Source organism: Oryx dammah, unplaced genomic scaffold, assembly GCF_014754425.2.
Source record: "Oryx dammah isolate SB20612 unplaced genomic scaffold, SCBI_Odam_1.1 HiC_scaffold_29, whole genome shotgun sequence".
Classification (NCBI taxonomy): domain Eukaryota; kingdom Metazoa; phylum Chordata; class Mammalia; order Artiodactyla; family Bovidae; genus Oryx; species Oryx dammah.
Window position 1 is genome coordinate 41396203 of NW_024070213.1, and position 15940 is coordinate 41412142.

A 15940-nucleotide genomic window follows, 5' to 3' on the forward strand; every position below is an offset into this window, starting at 1 on the left:
TAACTTTAAGAAGCACAAAACTGTAATTTTGATTTGATTGAGAACAAGGTCTTCTGAAGTATAACACAAAACTATGCTACACTGGCTTAACATGTAGTTTGTTTCAAATGTATTTTCATTTATATCAAATGCTGAACATTCAGTCAGGAAACAACACTAGGCATTTTCAGAATCACTATATTTAAAAAAAATCAATTTCTGTTTGGATTATTTGTATTTTTTTGGTCTCTTTTCTTGTTCTTGTTTTAAATTTTTCTGAAAGAGATTTTTAAAGGGAGGTTAGAATGGAGTCTTCTCAATCACAGGCTATTTTTCTTATTGTTCTTACTACTAGTTATATTGGTGATGGTATAAGATACAGGCTATCAAACAACGTCAGATAATTGGAAATTCAAGTGAATAACTGATTGATGAGTTTATAACCTCAATCTTTGACCATATTCCTTTATAACATTGTAAATATGAAAATAGAAATTTTTCTAATCATGATTAAAGTCATTTTATTTGTACAATACAAAATGCCACCTTGCTCATTAGTTGTAAGCTGACCTCAAATAAAGTAAAAAATGTAAGAAGTAAATGCAATTCAATTTTATGTAATTCCCCAGATGAAAAGCAAGAGTTTAATTATTAATAAAGACTGTTTTAGAAAGATGTATTGTATCACTTCATTGTTTTTAGTTCATTGAGATAAATTATAGCCATGTTCTTTCTGAGCTGCCATGTGCCAAAATAACCCTGCTGTTTAGGGAGAAAGCACCGACTTTGCTGCTTGTAGTTCTACTGAAGTCTGTGTGTTGCTAGTTAAACATATGTGATTATTTTCTATCTTGAATGTGGATTTTTATATATACATATATTTTTTGCATAACAACAGAGTATTTCCAGATATAAAATAAACAACATAGAGTATACTTTTTTCCAAAATATTCTCATTGTTTGGCGCTTTCCTGACCTGCTTCCTGCACCAGCTAAACTTCTAGCTCCACTATCACCCCTTAAATCTCACATTTAATCATCTCTTCTTTGGTTTTTCTCATTCATTACAGACTGGTCTACTATTTAACTTGTCCATGTTTGGGTTTTTTTCTGCTTTTTACACTACTGTGTTCCCTGTATCTCGCACACAGTGTAGCAGGCCTTCAGTAATACTCGCTGAGTGAATCTTGCTCCATCACCATGTTTCTTTTACTTTGTTTCTGCTGTTCTTTGTTTAAAACCTGGAATGTACGACATGTAGAGACTGTTGTGCTATGTCACTCAGTCATGTCCAAACCAACTCTTTATGATTTGATGGACTGCAGCCTGCCAGGCTTCTCTGTCCATGGGATTTTCCAGGCAAGAATACTGGAGTGGGTTACCATTTCCTCCTTCAGGGGGTCTTCCCTACCCAGAGATTGACCCAGCATTTCCCGAGTCTCCTGCATTGGTGGCAGAGTTTTTACCACTTGGCCACCTAGGAAGCCCCTACATAGAGGCCAATGTCCTGAAATGAGCCTATATCTTGATATTGTCAGATCAGCTGCTATATAGATCTTACTGACTTGACTGATTGATAGTATTTCCCACCCTTTAGCAGAGAGAAGCCACTTTTAATTTCTCCAAATCCTTAAGAACATTTGGGTGACTGAGGTTGGTTGAGAAATGAAGGTGATACCAGTGGGGACTTCCTGCTCAGACTGAGGGATTATCACACTGACACCTTTATGCCCACTTCCTGGCAAATTGTTTATAAATTATGCATGATGCTGCTGCTAAGGCTTCAGGAGCCATTATGTAATTTTACTTCAGTTGAAGACTCTTATTCTAGGTCAGTAATTCTCAACTGGAGATAATTTTGCAGGCCTGTGGCACCAACTCCAGTGCTCACTGGTATTATCTGGAGACGTTTTTTTTGGCTTGCCACATTTGGGATTTGCTACTGGCATCTAGTAAGTAGAGAATAGGGATGCTGCTCAACATTCTACAATGCACAGGTCAGCCTTTTCCACCTAACAAGGAATGATCTGACCTGAAATAGCATGAGTTGGAGAAACTGTGATCTAGATCCTAAAAATAGCTCATAATTAAATCTTGGACTTCCCAGGTGGCTCAGTGGTAAAGAGTCTGCCTGCCAATGCAGGAGATGCAGAAGATACAGGTTCAGTCCCTGGGTCAGGAAGATCCCCTGGAGGAGGAAATGGCAACCCACTCCAGTATTCTTGCCTGGAGAATCCCATGGACATAGGAGCCTGGCAGGCCACAGTCTATAGGGTAGCAACGAGTTGGGTGCATCTGAGCGCACACACACCAATTAAGTCACATTTGTTTGTTTTTCATGTGAAGTGCTAATAATATCATGGCTGCAGTTTACTATGGTGATTTTTAAAAGGAGAGAATATTTACAACTTTTATTAGTAGTAATTATGTAGTAATAATAGTTAGAGGTTGTTTTGCCTCAGAAAATACCCTAAGGCCTTGGGAAACAATGGCTTATTCACTTCATACCAGTCCTACTAGTAAATCAAATTACTGAGCAACTCCAATTACTAAGTCTTTCTTGTTCACCACTTCTAATATTGGCCTATTTTCTGCCATGCTAGACATAACTCAAAAGAATTTCCTTAGCAGTTAAAGATAGTCATAGTTTTTCTCTTAGGAACTTTGATCCACAACATTCTACATAGTTAATTACTTTGATAAAGCCCACATACTGTCCCTTCTCAATCATTAAACCTTAATGTTTAAAAATTTTTCATCTTTGAAAGTCACATTATTGTTCCAATAATTTAAGTAAATAATTTGATTCATTCAATTAAGTAATTCATTTCATCTGCTTCTAAAGTAAAGCATTCTATGTATAATGCTGAATTCTATATATAATGCTTCTTAACGTATGTTATAAATTTATAATGTATTAATATATAGCCAGATGTTTTTCATAGTAAGTAAAATAAGAGTAATAGAAACCTACTGGTAATCTGAAAATTTAAACTGGTATAAAGGAAAAAAAAATGTTACCTGCCATTCCAGTTCTACAGGGATCAAGCTAATATCCCACTAAATGTGTTCCCGGAGGAAAATTCGGTACCTTAAGGTATCTTTCTGTTCTTTGGTGTTTCAGTTCAGTTGCTCAGTCGTGTCTGACTCTGCGATTAGTAGTAATCTTTTTGTGCTTGACTACATATTTTTCCCAGCAAAAAAAGGCTCATATTTATCTTGGCCCCTTCTTTAACTCTTTGGAGCAGTTCTTCAGATCTAACTGAGAGGCTGTCTCCCTGCTATAGTCCTCAGTAAGGTCCCTGTAAACCTTAACTCACAACTTTTCTGTTATATATTTTTCTTTCAGTTGAGAGTGGCAAATACTTTCTTTTTCATTCTCTAATTATTTTGCATATTTGGAAATTTTTAATAATTAAATTTTTTTTGTTCTATTTAGTATCTGTGCAATTAACTCTAGTGGAGCCCATTTTACTTATTATCAATGAGAGACCTCAAAGTCAGCATGTCATTGCCATGTCCTTGACTAGACTACTGATCTCTCCAAACATTGCTTAACCTATTCTGTCAGTTGTTAGTTATATAAAACTTGCATACAGTTGAGCTCATTTCACATGCTAGCAAAGTAATGCTTAAAATCCTTCAAGCTAGGCTTTAATAGTACATGAACCAACAACATCCAGATGTACAAACTAGATTTAGAAAAGGCAGAGGAACCAGAGATCAAATTGCCAATGTCCGTTGGATCCTAGAAAAAGCAAGGGAATTCCAAAAAAGCATCTACTGCTATTTTATCGACTACTTAAAGCTTTTGACTGTGTAGATCACAGTGAACTGCGGAAAATCCTTAAAGAGATAGGAATACCAGACTACCTTAGCTGTCTCCTGAGAAACCTGAATACAGGACAAGAAGGGATAGTTAGAAGCAGACATGGAAAAATGGACTGGTTCAAAATCAGTAAATATGCAGTAGGACAAGGCTATGTATTGTTACCCTGCTTATTTAACTTACATGCAGAGTACATCATCCAAAAAGCCTGGCCGGAAGACTCACAAGCTGGGATCATGATTGCCTGGAGAAATATCAGTAACCTATGTGCAGATGATACCAGTCTATTGGCAGAAAGTAAAGATGAACTAAACAGCCTCTTGATGAAGGTGAAAGAGGAAAGTGAAAAGGCTGACTTAAAGATAAACATTCAAAAAACGAAGATCATCGCATCCAGTTCCATCACTTCATGGCAAATAGATGGGAGGAAAATGGAAACAGTGACAGATTTTCTTTTCTTGGGCTCCAAAATCACTGCAGATGGTGACTGCAGCCACAAAAATAAAAGATGCTTGCTCCTTGGAAGAAAAGCTATGACAAACAGACAGTGTGTTGAAAAGCAGAGACATCACTCTACAGTCAAAGCTATGGTTTTTCCAGTAGTCACCTATAGATATGAGAATTCGACCATAAAGAAGGCTGAGCACTGAAGAATTGATTCATTCGAATTGTGGTGCTGGAGAAGACTCTTGAGAGTCCCTTGGAGAGAAAGGAGATCAAACCAGTCAACCTTAAAGTAATTCAGCCTTGAATATTCATTGAAAAGACTAATGCTGAAGCTCTAATGTTTTGGCCACCTGATGTGAAGAGCTGACTCATTGGAAGACACCCTGATGCTGGGAAGGATTGAGGGCAAGAGAAGAAGTAGGTAGGCAAAGGTTGAGATGATTGGATGTCATCACCAACTCAGTGGACATGAATTTGAGCTTGCTCTGGGAGATAGTGAAGGACAGGGAAGCCTGGCATACTGCCGTTCATGGGATCACAAAGAGTTAGACACGAGTTAGCAACTAAACAACAAGTATCAAAGAAGGTATGTTCACTGAGTAAACCATAGATGAAAGAGTTATTTTATAATTCTTTAGACGCAGAATGATAAAGAACACATTCACTTCCTCCTTTGCATATTCTAGTTAGGAGTACTGAAATTATTACTAATGTTAAAACTATTTGGTGGGGAGGTGGAATATTGTCCTGGTTTGCTATTTTGGTTTATATTTTTTCTACACAGAAAAATTTTCCTTAAAATGAACAAATATCACACTTGCTTAGGCCCCTTCCTTCTCAATGGTTACTATACTATTCTTTCCACCCCCAAATATTATTATATCTTAGAAAATGGTATCATTTTCATAAAAAGAAGCATGTCATTTTTTTCATTGGAATTTTTTCCTTGTTTGTGTTGACAGAGAAAGAGGTAGATTGTTATACCTATAGCACATGGTGTTATATATATGTTTTCCCTCCTCTCTGTAAGGATTGATTACTGAAACAGAAATGATGAAATCTAGGCCAGTAAGCATCAGACAACTGTCAGCTTGCTGAGTTTATAAAAGAGATAAGATTACTGAAAACCAGGGTAACCAGCTCCAGGAAAAGGGGCATGTAGTTAGAAGAAGACATGATTCTCCACCCATTTTCAGGAAGTTAGGAAAAGGATTAAAAAAATAAATGGAGATGATTCTATTTGATTTATTGAAACATATTTAGTTATATATTATTTTACCCAGAATGTTAATTGAAGAGAAAAATGATACTGTACTGGTTTTCAGAATTGAAGTAATTCTTGTACTGATTAAGCATTTATGGCATATTATGTTTTCTCAGATACAGAATTTCTCATCTATTAGAGAAAACCTGTAGATTTTAGTATTTTGGAAATGATCTGTTCATATTCTGTTGAGTGGAAACTTATTAGTAAGCAGATTATATGTGGTGTATTAATGCTAGGCAACTATTAATGTAGCAGTCTAAGTTCTGTAACCACCTTTTGCAGATTTATGATGAGAAGCAGTGCTAATGATGGAAGAAGCTAGAGTCTGGGTACCAGTTATAAAATCTGATCAGGCTTGTTACCCCAGGCCAATAATCACTTAAGCTCTCTAAGCCTTCATAGACATAGGAGGCAAATAATGATCTATCTCAGAGGTCTGCAAAGAAAAAAATTCATCTAAGATCAAATGAGATACAGTGCTTTTCTTAACTGAGAAGATGCTCTAAGTAATGCAACATTATATTAATATCATTTGTTTTTTTTTTTTTGTTGGCTTTATGTCTAACCTACTACCTCTGGAGTTTAATATATCTTTTATCACTCTAATTATTAGAAAATCTCTTTTATAGCAAGCAAGGTATATTTGGAATTCATTTCAAATTTAGAACTTTCCTTTCTCTGTTTAGATAAAAATCTGCTATGTCATCTCTAGTAGAGTTTGGAATGCCTTAGTCATATGTAGATCCATAGATGTTTACTAAAGCCATATTTTAAAATCACTTAAAATTAAAATAACCTCTTGAATCTTGGATATTGGACTTCTACAGGACACAGAACAAGTATCCAAGATAGATAAAGGTATCTTGGTTAAGGTTCAGCCCAAATTTGACAGATCTCTTAACAAATATTTGGTAATGGTAAAGATTTTTGCACCAAGGACACTAGGATTTTTTTGCTAAGGAACAAATATCAGTGAAATACTGAATTCTATGAATTCTTTTTCTACAGTGCCTCCAAAGCCACTACACCTGCAGAATTTACCTTCGACCAGTATACACCAAACTCCTAGGCATAAAGCTTTATCTAGTGCAAAACCAAGGATGGAGGAAGTTAAACCTGCCTCTGCTTGTGTCTCAAAGGAAAAACCCAGTAAGATATCAGATCTCATCAGTCGCTTTGAAGGAGGCAGGTAAGAGCTAACTTACAATGGGAGAAGGCTGAGGGGAGACTAAAGCTGATTTTTGAAAAAAATGTATGATAGAGATGTAGATTTAAAAATAAAAATATAAAGTTTTTTATTCCATTAGATGTGGTAGCCCTTTAGAAAGAGTGAATTTTTAAAATGCTAATCTTGCCCTTTTTGTGTTTTCATACTGTCCATGGGGTTCTCCAGACAAGAATACTGGAGTGGGTTGCCATTTCCTTCTCCAGTGTAAATTTTCAGAATTCTTCACTATGACCTGTCTGTCTTGGGTTGCCCTGTATGGCATGGCTCATAGCTTCATTGGGCTTCCCTGGTGGCTCAGAGGTTAAAGCGTCTGCCTCCAATGCGGGAGACCCAGGTTCGATCCCTGGGTCGGGAAGATTCCCTGGAGAAGGAAATGGCAACCCACTCCAGTATTCTTGCCTGGAGAATCCCATGGACTGAGGAGCCTGGTGGGCTGCAGTCCACGGGGTCACAAAGAGTCGGACACAACTGAGTGACTTTACTTACTTACTTACTTACTTATAGCTTCATTGAGTTACACAAGCCCCTTCGCTATAACAAAGCTGTGATCCATGAAGGGGACAGAGGAGCCTGGCATGCTATAATCCATGTGTTTACAAAGAGTCGAACACAACTTAGCGACTGAACAACAGTCTTCCCTATGTGAATTGTCATTTATCATATTTGTTTGCATGCAGTGCTTTCTGCCCCAGCCTTCTCATGGCATTATGCACTGTGTACACCTTGCTTCCTCTGTGTCTGTGTACGTCATTCCATGTGTTGTTGCTTCTTGTGGTCGGTCATTCCATTGGTCACTGGATATCTGGGTTGGAAGGGCAGGAAGTTATATCTGTCTGTTTCTCATTTGTATGCTTGAATGAACTTCTATGGGCCTGTCCCATCTTTTCTTTCTATTCCATTTTATTTAGTATAGATCTGTATCCATTCAGTCTGTTTTTCCTCTCTCCATACCCCTATAGTATTCTAGGTTCATGAAGAGATACTGGCAGTAGCTAAATTTATGTTAAATCTGTGTGTATTTATTAGATATAATTTTTTATTATTTAGCTCTGTTTAAAAAAAGTAGCTAAATGTATGTTTCTCAATTAAAGATAAAAACAAACTCATATAAGTTACTTTTCTGCTTATATGACCCTCAGTTGTTTTTTCTTAGAATTCTCATCACTGACTTAAATATAATTTTTTTAAATTTATCAGAAAGATTTTATTATATGTCAAAAGTCTATATATAATTAAACAATATATTTAACTTCACTTTCATCCTTGAAGCCAAATATTTCCATTTATTCTAGTTTAATATTTGGGAATGGTAATCCATTAGATGATTTCGTTTTTTATTTGCAGGACACATTTTTATTTATGTAGTGAATCATAGCTTGAAAATACTTTCAACAGCTTCTAGAAATAGTGACCAAATGCAAAACTGCAATGTCCTTCATTTGTGAGACTATATTTAGTAACAGATTCTGGAGAAGAGTAGTTCAGAAGCCTGTCTTAATTTTTTCGCTCTTGATCAGTTATGTCATAATCTTGTCATAATATTTAAATTTCAACATTTCACTCTCTGAGGTAGGATTTTTAATACCTTTGCTATCTTAAATTATAGTAATCTTTACTAGAAAAGATTGTTTTCTGTGGCAGGTTGATTCTGTAGCACAAAGTGATGTGCCTCATGTTTGCAGATTCCCAGGTCCATGTCCAGTGACTTCATAATAAAAGGGGGGGGGTGGGCCCCAACCCCTGTTCATATTACATGCCAGAGCCTGTATCCTCAGATTTGGGTATAACTTTGGGAAGCCCCAAATCGGTCAATACTCCTCACTATTTTGGTAACCCAGTGTTATTTCTCTCCATACACAAAAAGTGCAGTTTTCCCATATTGGTTATTTTTTCAATATATTCTTCCAAATCAGTTTTCTTTTACAGTTAACAGATTCAAAGCCTTTTTTTCATGAAAAGCTTGAAGGTTGGCTCTAAGGAAAGATGTGCTGTAATGTATGACATTTTAAGCAAAATTGTTCTAAGAGCAGGTAGGCTGTAATGTGAGCATTTGGGCCAATCTGGTGAAGGGATGTACTTGTGGCAGAAATCCACTGCCAGTACAAAAAAAAATTATATGTTTTTAATGAAGTATTACCCATAGGAGCAGGCCCTGAAAAGTATCTGAAGGGGCTTCTGTTGCATTATGTCTATAGGACTTGAATGGGAAGTTTTTATTTCTTGTTGAGTGGGGTTCATGTACCTGCAGTGTGGCTTCCCTCCCCACCTTATCCTACCCGGCTCTCCCATGCATATCCTCTGGATGTCACTTATTACAGGAGATCCTTGTTTCTTGTTCACAGTAGTCCTTTCCAAAATTCCTAAGTAAGTCCAGAGTTTGGTTTGGAGGATCTTCTGAGGATCTGTCCTTTTATTGCTGGACACTAATGTGTCCAGGTAAAGGACAGTATGATTCATATCTTGAAGGGCTTTTGGAGAAATTTGTTGTTCATCAGTTGTTTCTGACTCTTTGCGACCCCATGGACCGCAATACGCCAGGCTTCCCTGTCCATCACCAGCTCCCAGAGCTTGTTCGAACTCATGTCCATTGAGTCGGTGATGCCATCCAACCATCTCGTCCTCTGTCATCCCCTTCTCCTCCTGCCTTCAATCCTTCTCAGTGTCAGGGCCTTTTTTAATGAATCAACTCTTCGCATCAGGTGGCCAAAGTACTGTAGCTTCAGCATCAGTCCTTCCAACAAATATTCAGGACTAATTTCCTTTAGGGTTGACTGGTTTGATCTTGCAGTCCAAGGGACTCTCAAGAGTCTTCTCCAACACCACAGTTCAAAAGCATCAGTCCTTTTGCACTCAGCCTTTTTTATGGTCCAACTAGCACATCTGTACATGGCTACTGGAAAAACCATAGTTTCGAATATATGGACCTTTGTTGACAAAGTAATGTCTCTGCTTTTTAACATGCTGTCTAGGTTTGTCATAGCTTTTCTTCCAAGGAGCAAGCATCTTTTTATTTCATGGCTGCAGTCACCATTTGCAGTGATTTTGGAGCCCAAGAAAATAAAGTCTTTCAGTTTCTATTGTTTCCCCATCTATTTGCCATGAAGTGATGTGACTGGATCCCATGAGCTCAGGTTTTTGAATGTTTAGTTTTAAACCAGCATTTTCAGTTAGGCCTAAGGAATATGCTCCTAGAAGGCAGACATCAGTAGTGGAAGATGTCACATTTACTTATACTAGCAACCTCTTTTTTTTTTTAACACCAAAAATATTTCATATTATGGTATAGCTGATGAGCAATGTTGTGATAGTTTCACATGAACAGCAGAGTACCTCAGCCATGTATATATATGTATCCACTCTCCCCCAAACCCTACTCCCATCCAGGCTGGTACATAACATTGAGCAGAGTTTCATGTGCTGTACTATAGGTCTTTGTTGGTTATCCATTTTAAATATAGCAGTGTGTACATGACCTTCCCCAAATCCCTAACTATCCCTTCCCCCCAGCAACCATAGGTTTGTTTTCTAAGTCTATGGACAACCTCCAACTTTTATAAGACGTTTACCCCCTACCAAATTTTTCCTTCCCTTCTTGTGATAGTAAACCTCACTGTGTTTTTTGTCTTCTCTGACTGCTTTCTTACTGTTTGTTAGCCACATTACATTGGCCACATTATCTAGGTTTCTAAGCCTGTATTATGGGGTCCCTACTTTGGAATTATTTATGATATGGAACAAGATAATCTATGTAAAGGGCCTAATGTGGTTTCTGGCACTTAATAAATGTTAGTTGGTATTATTGAATTACTGTTATGATCATCATCACAATTAGTGATTCTATTGTTCCTCCACTTTTTATTGAGCATTGTTATATACCAAGTGCTATGCTAAGAGGTGGGAATAAAGCAGAGAACAAGATGGGTACATTTGTACCGTCACAGAGTATTAGTCTGTTTTAATTTTTTCTCCTCATTAGGTTATAAGAATCTCTTCAAGACTGAAGTCCAGAATTTTATATTTTTCCTTCCTGGAATCCTAGATAAAGTACTACATTAGTATTTCCACAGAAGCATTTCTATATACTGGCAGTTAAACTTAAGCCTCTTTGAGGTGACATCTGAGCAGAAACATGAATAATGGGAAGGCGCAAACCATACAGCTTAGATATGCACATTTGCTTATTGCGTATGGGAACAGCGTATGGGAACAGCAAAGTGACTAATATAAGAGCACAGTGAGTGAAACGAGAATAGAATTTAATGAGGCCAGAGCTAGTAGGGGCTAGGGTATACAGAATCTTGTAGGCCGTGATTAAGATGCCAGATTTACCTTCAAGTGTTCGGGGAAGCCCTCACTCACAGTTTGACTTCTGTGACCTACCTGGGACTGGAGGGCATCTCTGTGGAAGCAGAAAGACCAGTTAGGATGCTGTGGCAATGTGTGCAGTAAGGTTTTTGAGAAATGTGTCTGCTTTCCAGAGACAAATAATCTTTGGTTTCTAACCTGTTCATTAATTGAGGGCTGACTATACTTGTCTTTAAAATGTTAAGAAAGTAAAAATCTTGGGATAAGGTGGCCTTATTAAATATATTTCTCACATCTACGTCTTTAAGGAAATGTTTCCAAACCTATAGGTAAAGCTCAGGCTTATCATCTTTATTTAAGTGTTTATTTGAGTGTAGATAACATCCTGAACAACTGAGAGCTACTCTACCACTTTTTATCTAAGTTTCTAAAACCAAGGTGGGGGTGCGGATATCTTCACTAAATGTCCCTAAACAACTGGAACGAATTTGTTTTTATTCTAGAACTTGTCTGTGCCAGCATTTTCATACTTCCTTTGTGTTTTATCTTTTAGCACTTTATCAAATTACAGCGATTTGAAAAAAGATTCTGCTGTGAACCTAAATGCTCCTAGAACCCCAGGAAGGCATGGATTGACAGCCACACCTCAGCAGAAACTCTCCCAGCACTCACCACAGAAGCAGGGAAATGGTACAGATCAATCTCAGGGTGAACAGACTTGTGTGGCTAATGGTATGGTAGCAGCACAAAACCAGGCGGAATGTGAGGAGGACAAGGCGGCCACTCTTAGCCCAGATACTCCTATTCAAACTTCTGAACCCTTGCCCGATACAAGCTTAGTGAATGGAGAAAAACAAGAAACAACCACAGGCCCTGCATCACCCACAACAAATAGCTGTCATGAAGATGCTTCTGACAGTAGCTGCAGGACTTTACGTGCCAGCCCTGTGCTCCCCCTGGAAGAGGAAAGGACAGACACAGAAGCCAAGGTACAGGAGAGGGAAAGTGAAGAAAGCCCCCTAGAACTGGAACAGCTGGACCAGCACCATGAAATGAAGGTAAAGCATAAGTAGGAGGAAGCACTAACTATTCCACTACGGTTTGAACTTACTTTAATCACTTATGTGATGAATAAGTCTGACCACCCTCACCACCAGTTCAGCAGTTTTCAAGCTGTAGCTGCTGATGCATGATTCCCCTACTCTGTGAGGAGACACTTTTTTTTCTTCTATATAATTTCTGTTGGTCTCTCTATTATTATTTCAAGATTCAGAACAGTGTAAAGACTTTGATATAGGAAAACCACAAACCTAGTGTTTATATTTACATCAGAATTGCTCCCCATAAACATATGGGCATCCCTAATAATAAGCACGGGGCTGCATCCCCAATATTTATGGTCTGAGTAACAGGAAATTATTTAATCCTAAAAATCATCTTAGTTCAGTAGTTCATTTATAGAAGAAAAAATAGTCCCGGGAAGCTTAAATGCTGTTCCAGACTCATAGTAAAAGCCCAGACACCTTGTACCTTGACTCTCAAGCCAATATTGTGTCTTGATTCAAGAAGTCACAAGCATAAATGCCTAATTGCAGTAAATGTCAGTGAATGCAGCAGCCATGAGTGATAGGCTAAGGAGAGGTGGGACTGTGGCAGACTAGAAGTTCACTTCCTTTCTAAACAGAGCAGCAGTTTGATAAACCACCTGAGTGGCATTTCTAAGCTAATAAATGGCTGATTTGCTGATGAACCTACCTGTACTACAGCAGAAACTTTTATACAACTTCAGTAACAAGACCACTGCATTTGTATTCTTTATTTGTGTCAATTTAGTGCTTTGGGAAGATCAATAAATATGGCTTTTACATATTGAGAATTTAGAATTTGAAATTCCAATTCCATTTGGAATTTCTTGGATCAGAGATGCCATATCAGCATTATTATAGAGTTCCCTGGAGTGGAGAGTTGTTTATAATTCTGAAGACAAGGAAAAAAGGTTTCCATTGTTTAGTCTCTCTTATTGATTATAAATAATAATCTGGGTAGGAGAGTTGAGAATTAAAAATTGGACAACTATAGGAAGATTTGTAAATGACAAATCCAAGTCCTAAATCTGTTTAGAATTTTTTTTTTATGATACTGTGTGTTAAGTCAGAGAAGGCAATGGCATCCCACTCCAGTAGTTTTGCCTGGAAAATCCCATGGACGGAGAAGCCTGGTAGGCTGCAGTCCATGGGGTCACTACAAGTTGGATACGACTGAGCGACTTCACTTTCACTTTTCACTTTCATGCATTGGAGAAGGAAATGGCAACCCACTCCAGTGTTCTTGCCTGGAGAATCCCAGGGGGAGCCTGGTGGGCTGCCGTCTATGGGGTCGCACAGAGTCAAACACGACTGAAGTGACTTAGCAGCAGCAGTGTCTTAAGTGGCACTACCATAGGCAAAAATTCAAAAAGACTGATACTAAAATATTAGAGTAAAAATGATTGATTGATGTGTTCAGAACTTTAAAGTGAAATCTTTCTTATAGTTCAATTCACAGTGACCCTGAAAAATGTCACAAATAGGCAAAATGCCAGAGGTTTAATTTTAAATGCTGACTGTGAATCAGAGAAAGTTTAAATAAGGAAGTGGGTGGGAGAAAGTGAGTCATCCTTGGTAACAATATCTGAAACATTAAAGAAACAGGACCATACAAAGTGAATCTCTTTACATCTCAGTATAGTAGTAGATTTTAGTGTCTCTGTGCTTAAATTACTTTGAATGGAAGAGAATTTTAGAATCAAAGAACTCAAGGCTCAATCTGTCATTTTACAGGTGGGATGGTGCCACCAGAAAGTATCAGTAAAACAGCAAGAACTGTTTTTATTAAGGGAAATATTTTAATTGGTGATGATGTCTGTGGTTGCTGGGTGCTACTTTTTCCCCCCCTGTCATGTATTATTATGTATATATACATTTTCATAGATGTTTTCTTACATGGTTTGGGAGAGACTTAATAGGGCTTCCTGTTACATTAGTGAAACATGTACATCTGATCTTTCTCCTAATGGGCATTTAAGCAATAGTTGGCACATGCTATATGTAGGAAGAAAAATTAAGTTTTCTCTTCAGAGCTATTGGTCCAAATACTACATGAGTCCCCCATCTAAAAAGGGCTATTAGGATTTAATTTCTACATGGTGACGATGTGTTCTCCTTTGTTGCTCTAGTGCTTGTTACATTGCCTTTCCTTGTTCCAAAATGCAAAGATAAATGTTAGCAATGTTAGGAGAATACATTTTATGTTAAGTGTATTTTACCACAATTTTAAAAGTAAAATTAAAAAATTTTTTTGGTTAATAGTGTATTGTGGACCAAATAATTGGAACCAGGAATTTTTTTTTTTTTTAATTGAAGTATCATTGCTTTCCTGGAGAAAGGCGTGGCAAGCCACTCCAGTATTCTTGCCTGGAGAATCCCCATGGACAGAGGAGACTGGCAGGCTACAGTCCATGGGGTCACAAAGAGTCAGACACAACTGAGCAACTAAGCACATAGTGGCTTTACAAGGTTTTTGTGTTCATTCCTGATTCTAACGATAAGTTGTTTCGGTCATATCTGACTCTGCAACCCCATGGACTGTAGCCCGCCAGGCTCCTCTGTCCGTGAGATTCTCCAGGCAAGAATACTGAGGTGGGTTGCCATTTCCTTCTCCAGGGCATCTTCCCTGACCCAGGGATCAAACCCACGTCTCTCATGTCTCCTGCATTGGCAGATGCATTCTTTACCACTGGCACACCCGGGAAGTGTTCGTGTCTGCTGTACAGCAAATTGAATCAGTTATACCTATATCCCCTCTTTGAGTCTGGTCTTAAGGCTCTCTTTAGTGATGATAATATAATAATTCTGCGCTATTGTATGTAGGTATATTCTCTCGTTAGCATAGCTTTCCAGAATGTCAGTTGTTTCTTCAAGATTATCTAATGTGTTAAACTTCTAAGACATCATGGAGTTTTTCAGTTTCACTATGCAGATAACTGAAAAAAAATTACTTCAGTCTGTATATAACTGGATGTAGAGATTTACATCAGAATAGTCTTCTAAGTTTCAGGAAAGTAGATACATTTTAAAATGTATCTTAAACAATCATTATTAATAATTGAGTACTGACTTGAAAAATAGTCTCAGTTAATGTAACTCTCACTGATTGTTTGATTTACTTTGATCAAGAATCACTTTCAGTGGTGAATATAGAATCCTGTTATTTTTATCTTGTAAAAAATAATCCCTTCCTCACTGAAACTATTGACTCTACCCTACCAAGGAAAGCAACACTTTACCAGTGTTTAAACATTTTGTGCCAGTGATCTAGATATAAACAGACACCTCTAAGTAAGCAGATATTTCTTTTAAAAACCTCAGAGTCAAAGTAAAATTTTAGTACCTTATGATACCTTTAGCTTTCAAACTCAAAGTGTTAATAGTGTCTTTAAATTAGGATTAACCATGTATTATAGCAGATTACAAGATTGAAATCTACTAAAAGAAAGGTTTTATTATAAGAAAACATACTAAGCGCGTAAGTTACAGGAAAGATAGGGGTCAGCGACTGTTTTAGAGTATATGCATGTGCTCTCGTAGGCATGAGTACTTGAAGGCATTGGGGATAACAACAGTATTACGATTTCTGTTTGGCATGACACATTCGGGCTATCATAAATAGTTCAAACCATATTAGGATACTCAGATAAATAGGTCAAGATGGGTTAGAATGAATTTCATTAAAAGTACTTACACTTTCTCATATTTGTAGGTTTCAGTGGGTAAACTTCAGTAGAACTGCACTATGTTGAATGCAGCAGTCATCAATTTATGCCAGAAATGAAAATTTCTCTTCACAG

At 37.5% G+C, this 15940-nt stretch overlaps 1 protein-coding gene and 1 non-coding gene across 4 annotated transcripts in view; both read left to right on the forward strand.

Annotated features, from left to right (window-relative positions):
• LOC120858545 (FYVE, RhoGEF and PH domain-containing protein 4) overlaps positions 1-15940 on the forward strand; it is a 151983-nt gene that overhangs the window by 77317 nt on the left and 58726 nt on the right. For all 3 annotated transcript variants that reach the window (XM_040234672.1, XM_040234673.1, XM_040234671.1), the window contains exons 3-4: positions 6531-6711; positions 11609-12113. In XM_040234672.1, the coding sequence (XP_040090606.1) occupies positions 6531-6711; positions 11609-12113 (686 nt within the window). The remainder of the gene's footprint in view (positions 1-6530; positions 6712-11608; positions 12114-15940) is intronic.
• On the forward strand, positions 7034-7105 carry TRNAW-CCA. The gene has a single exon. It is a non-coding gene; the product is annotated as a tRNA-Trp (tRNA).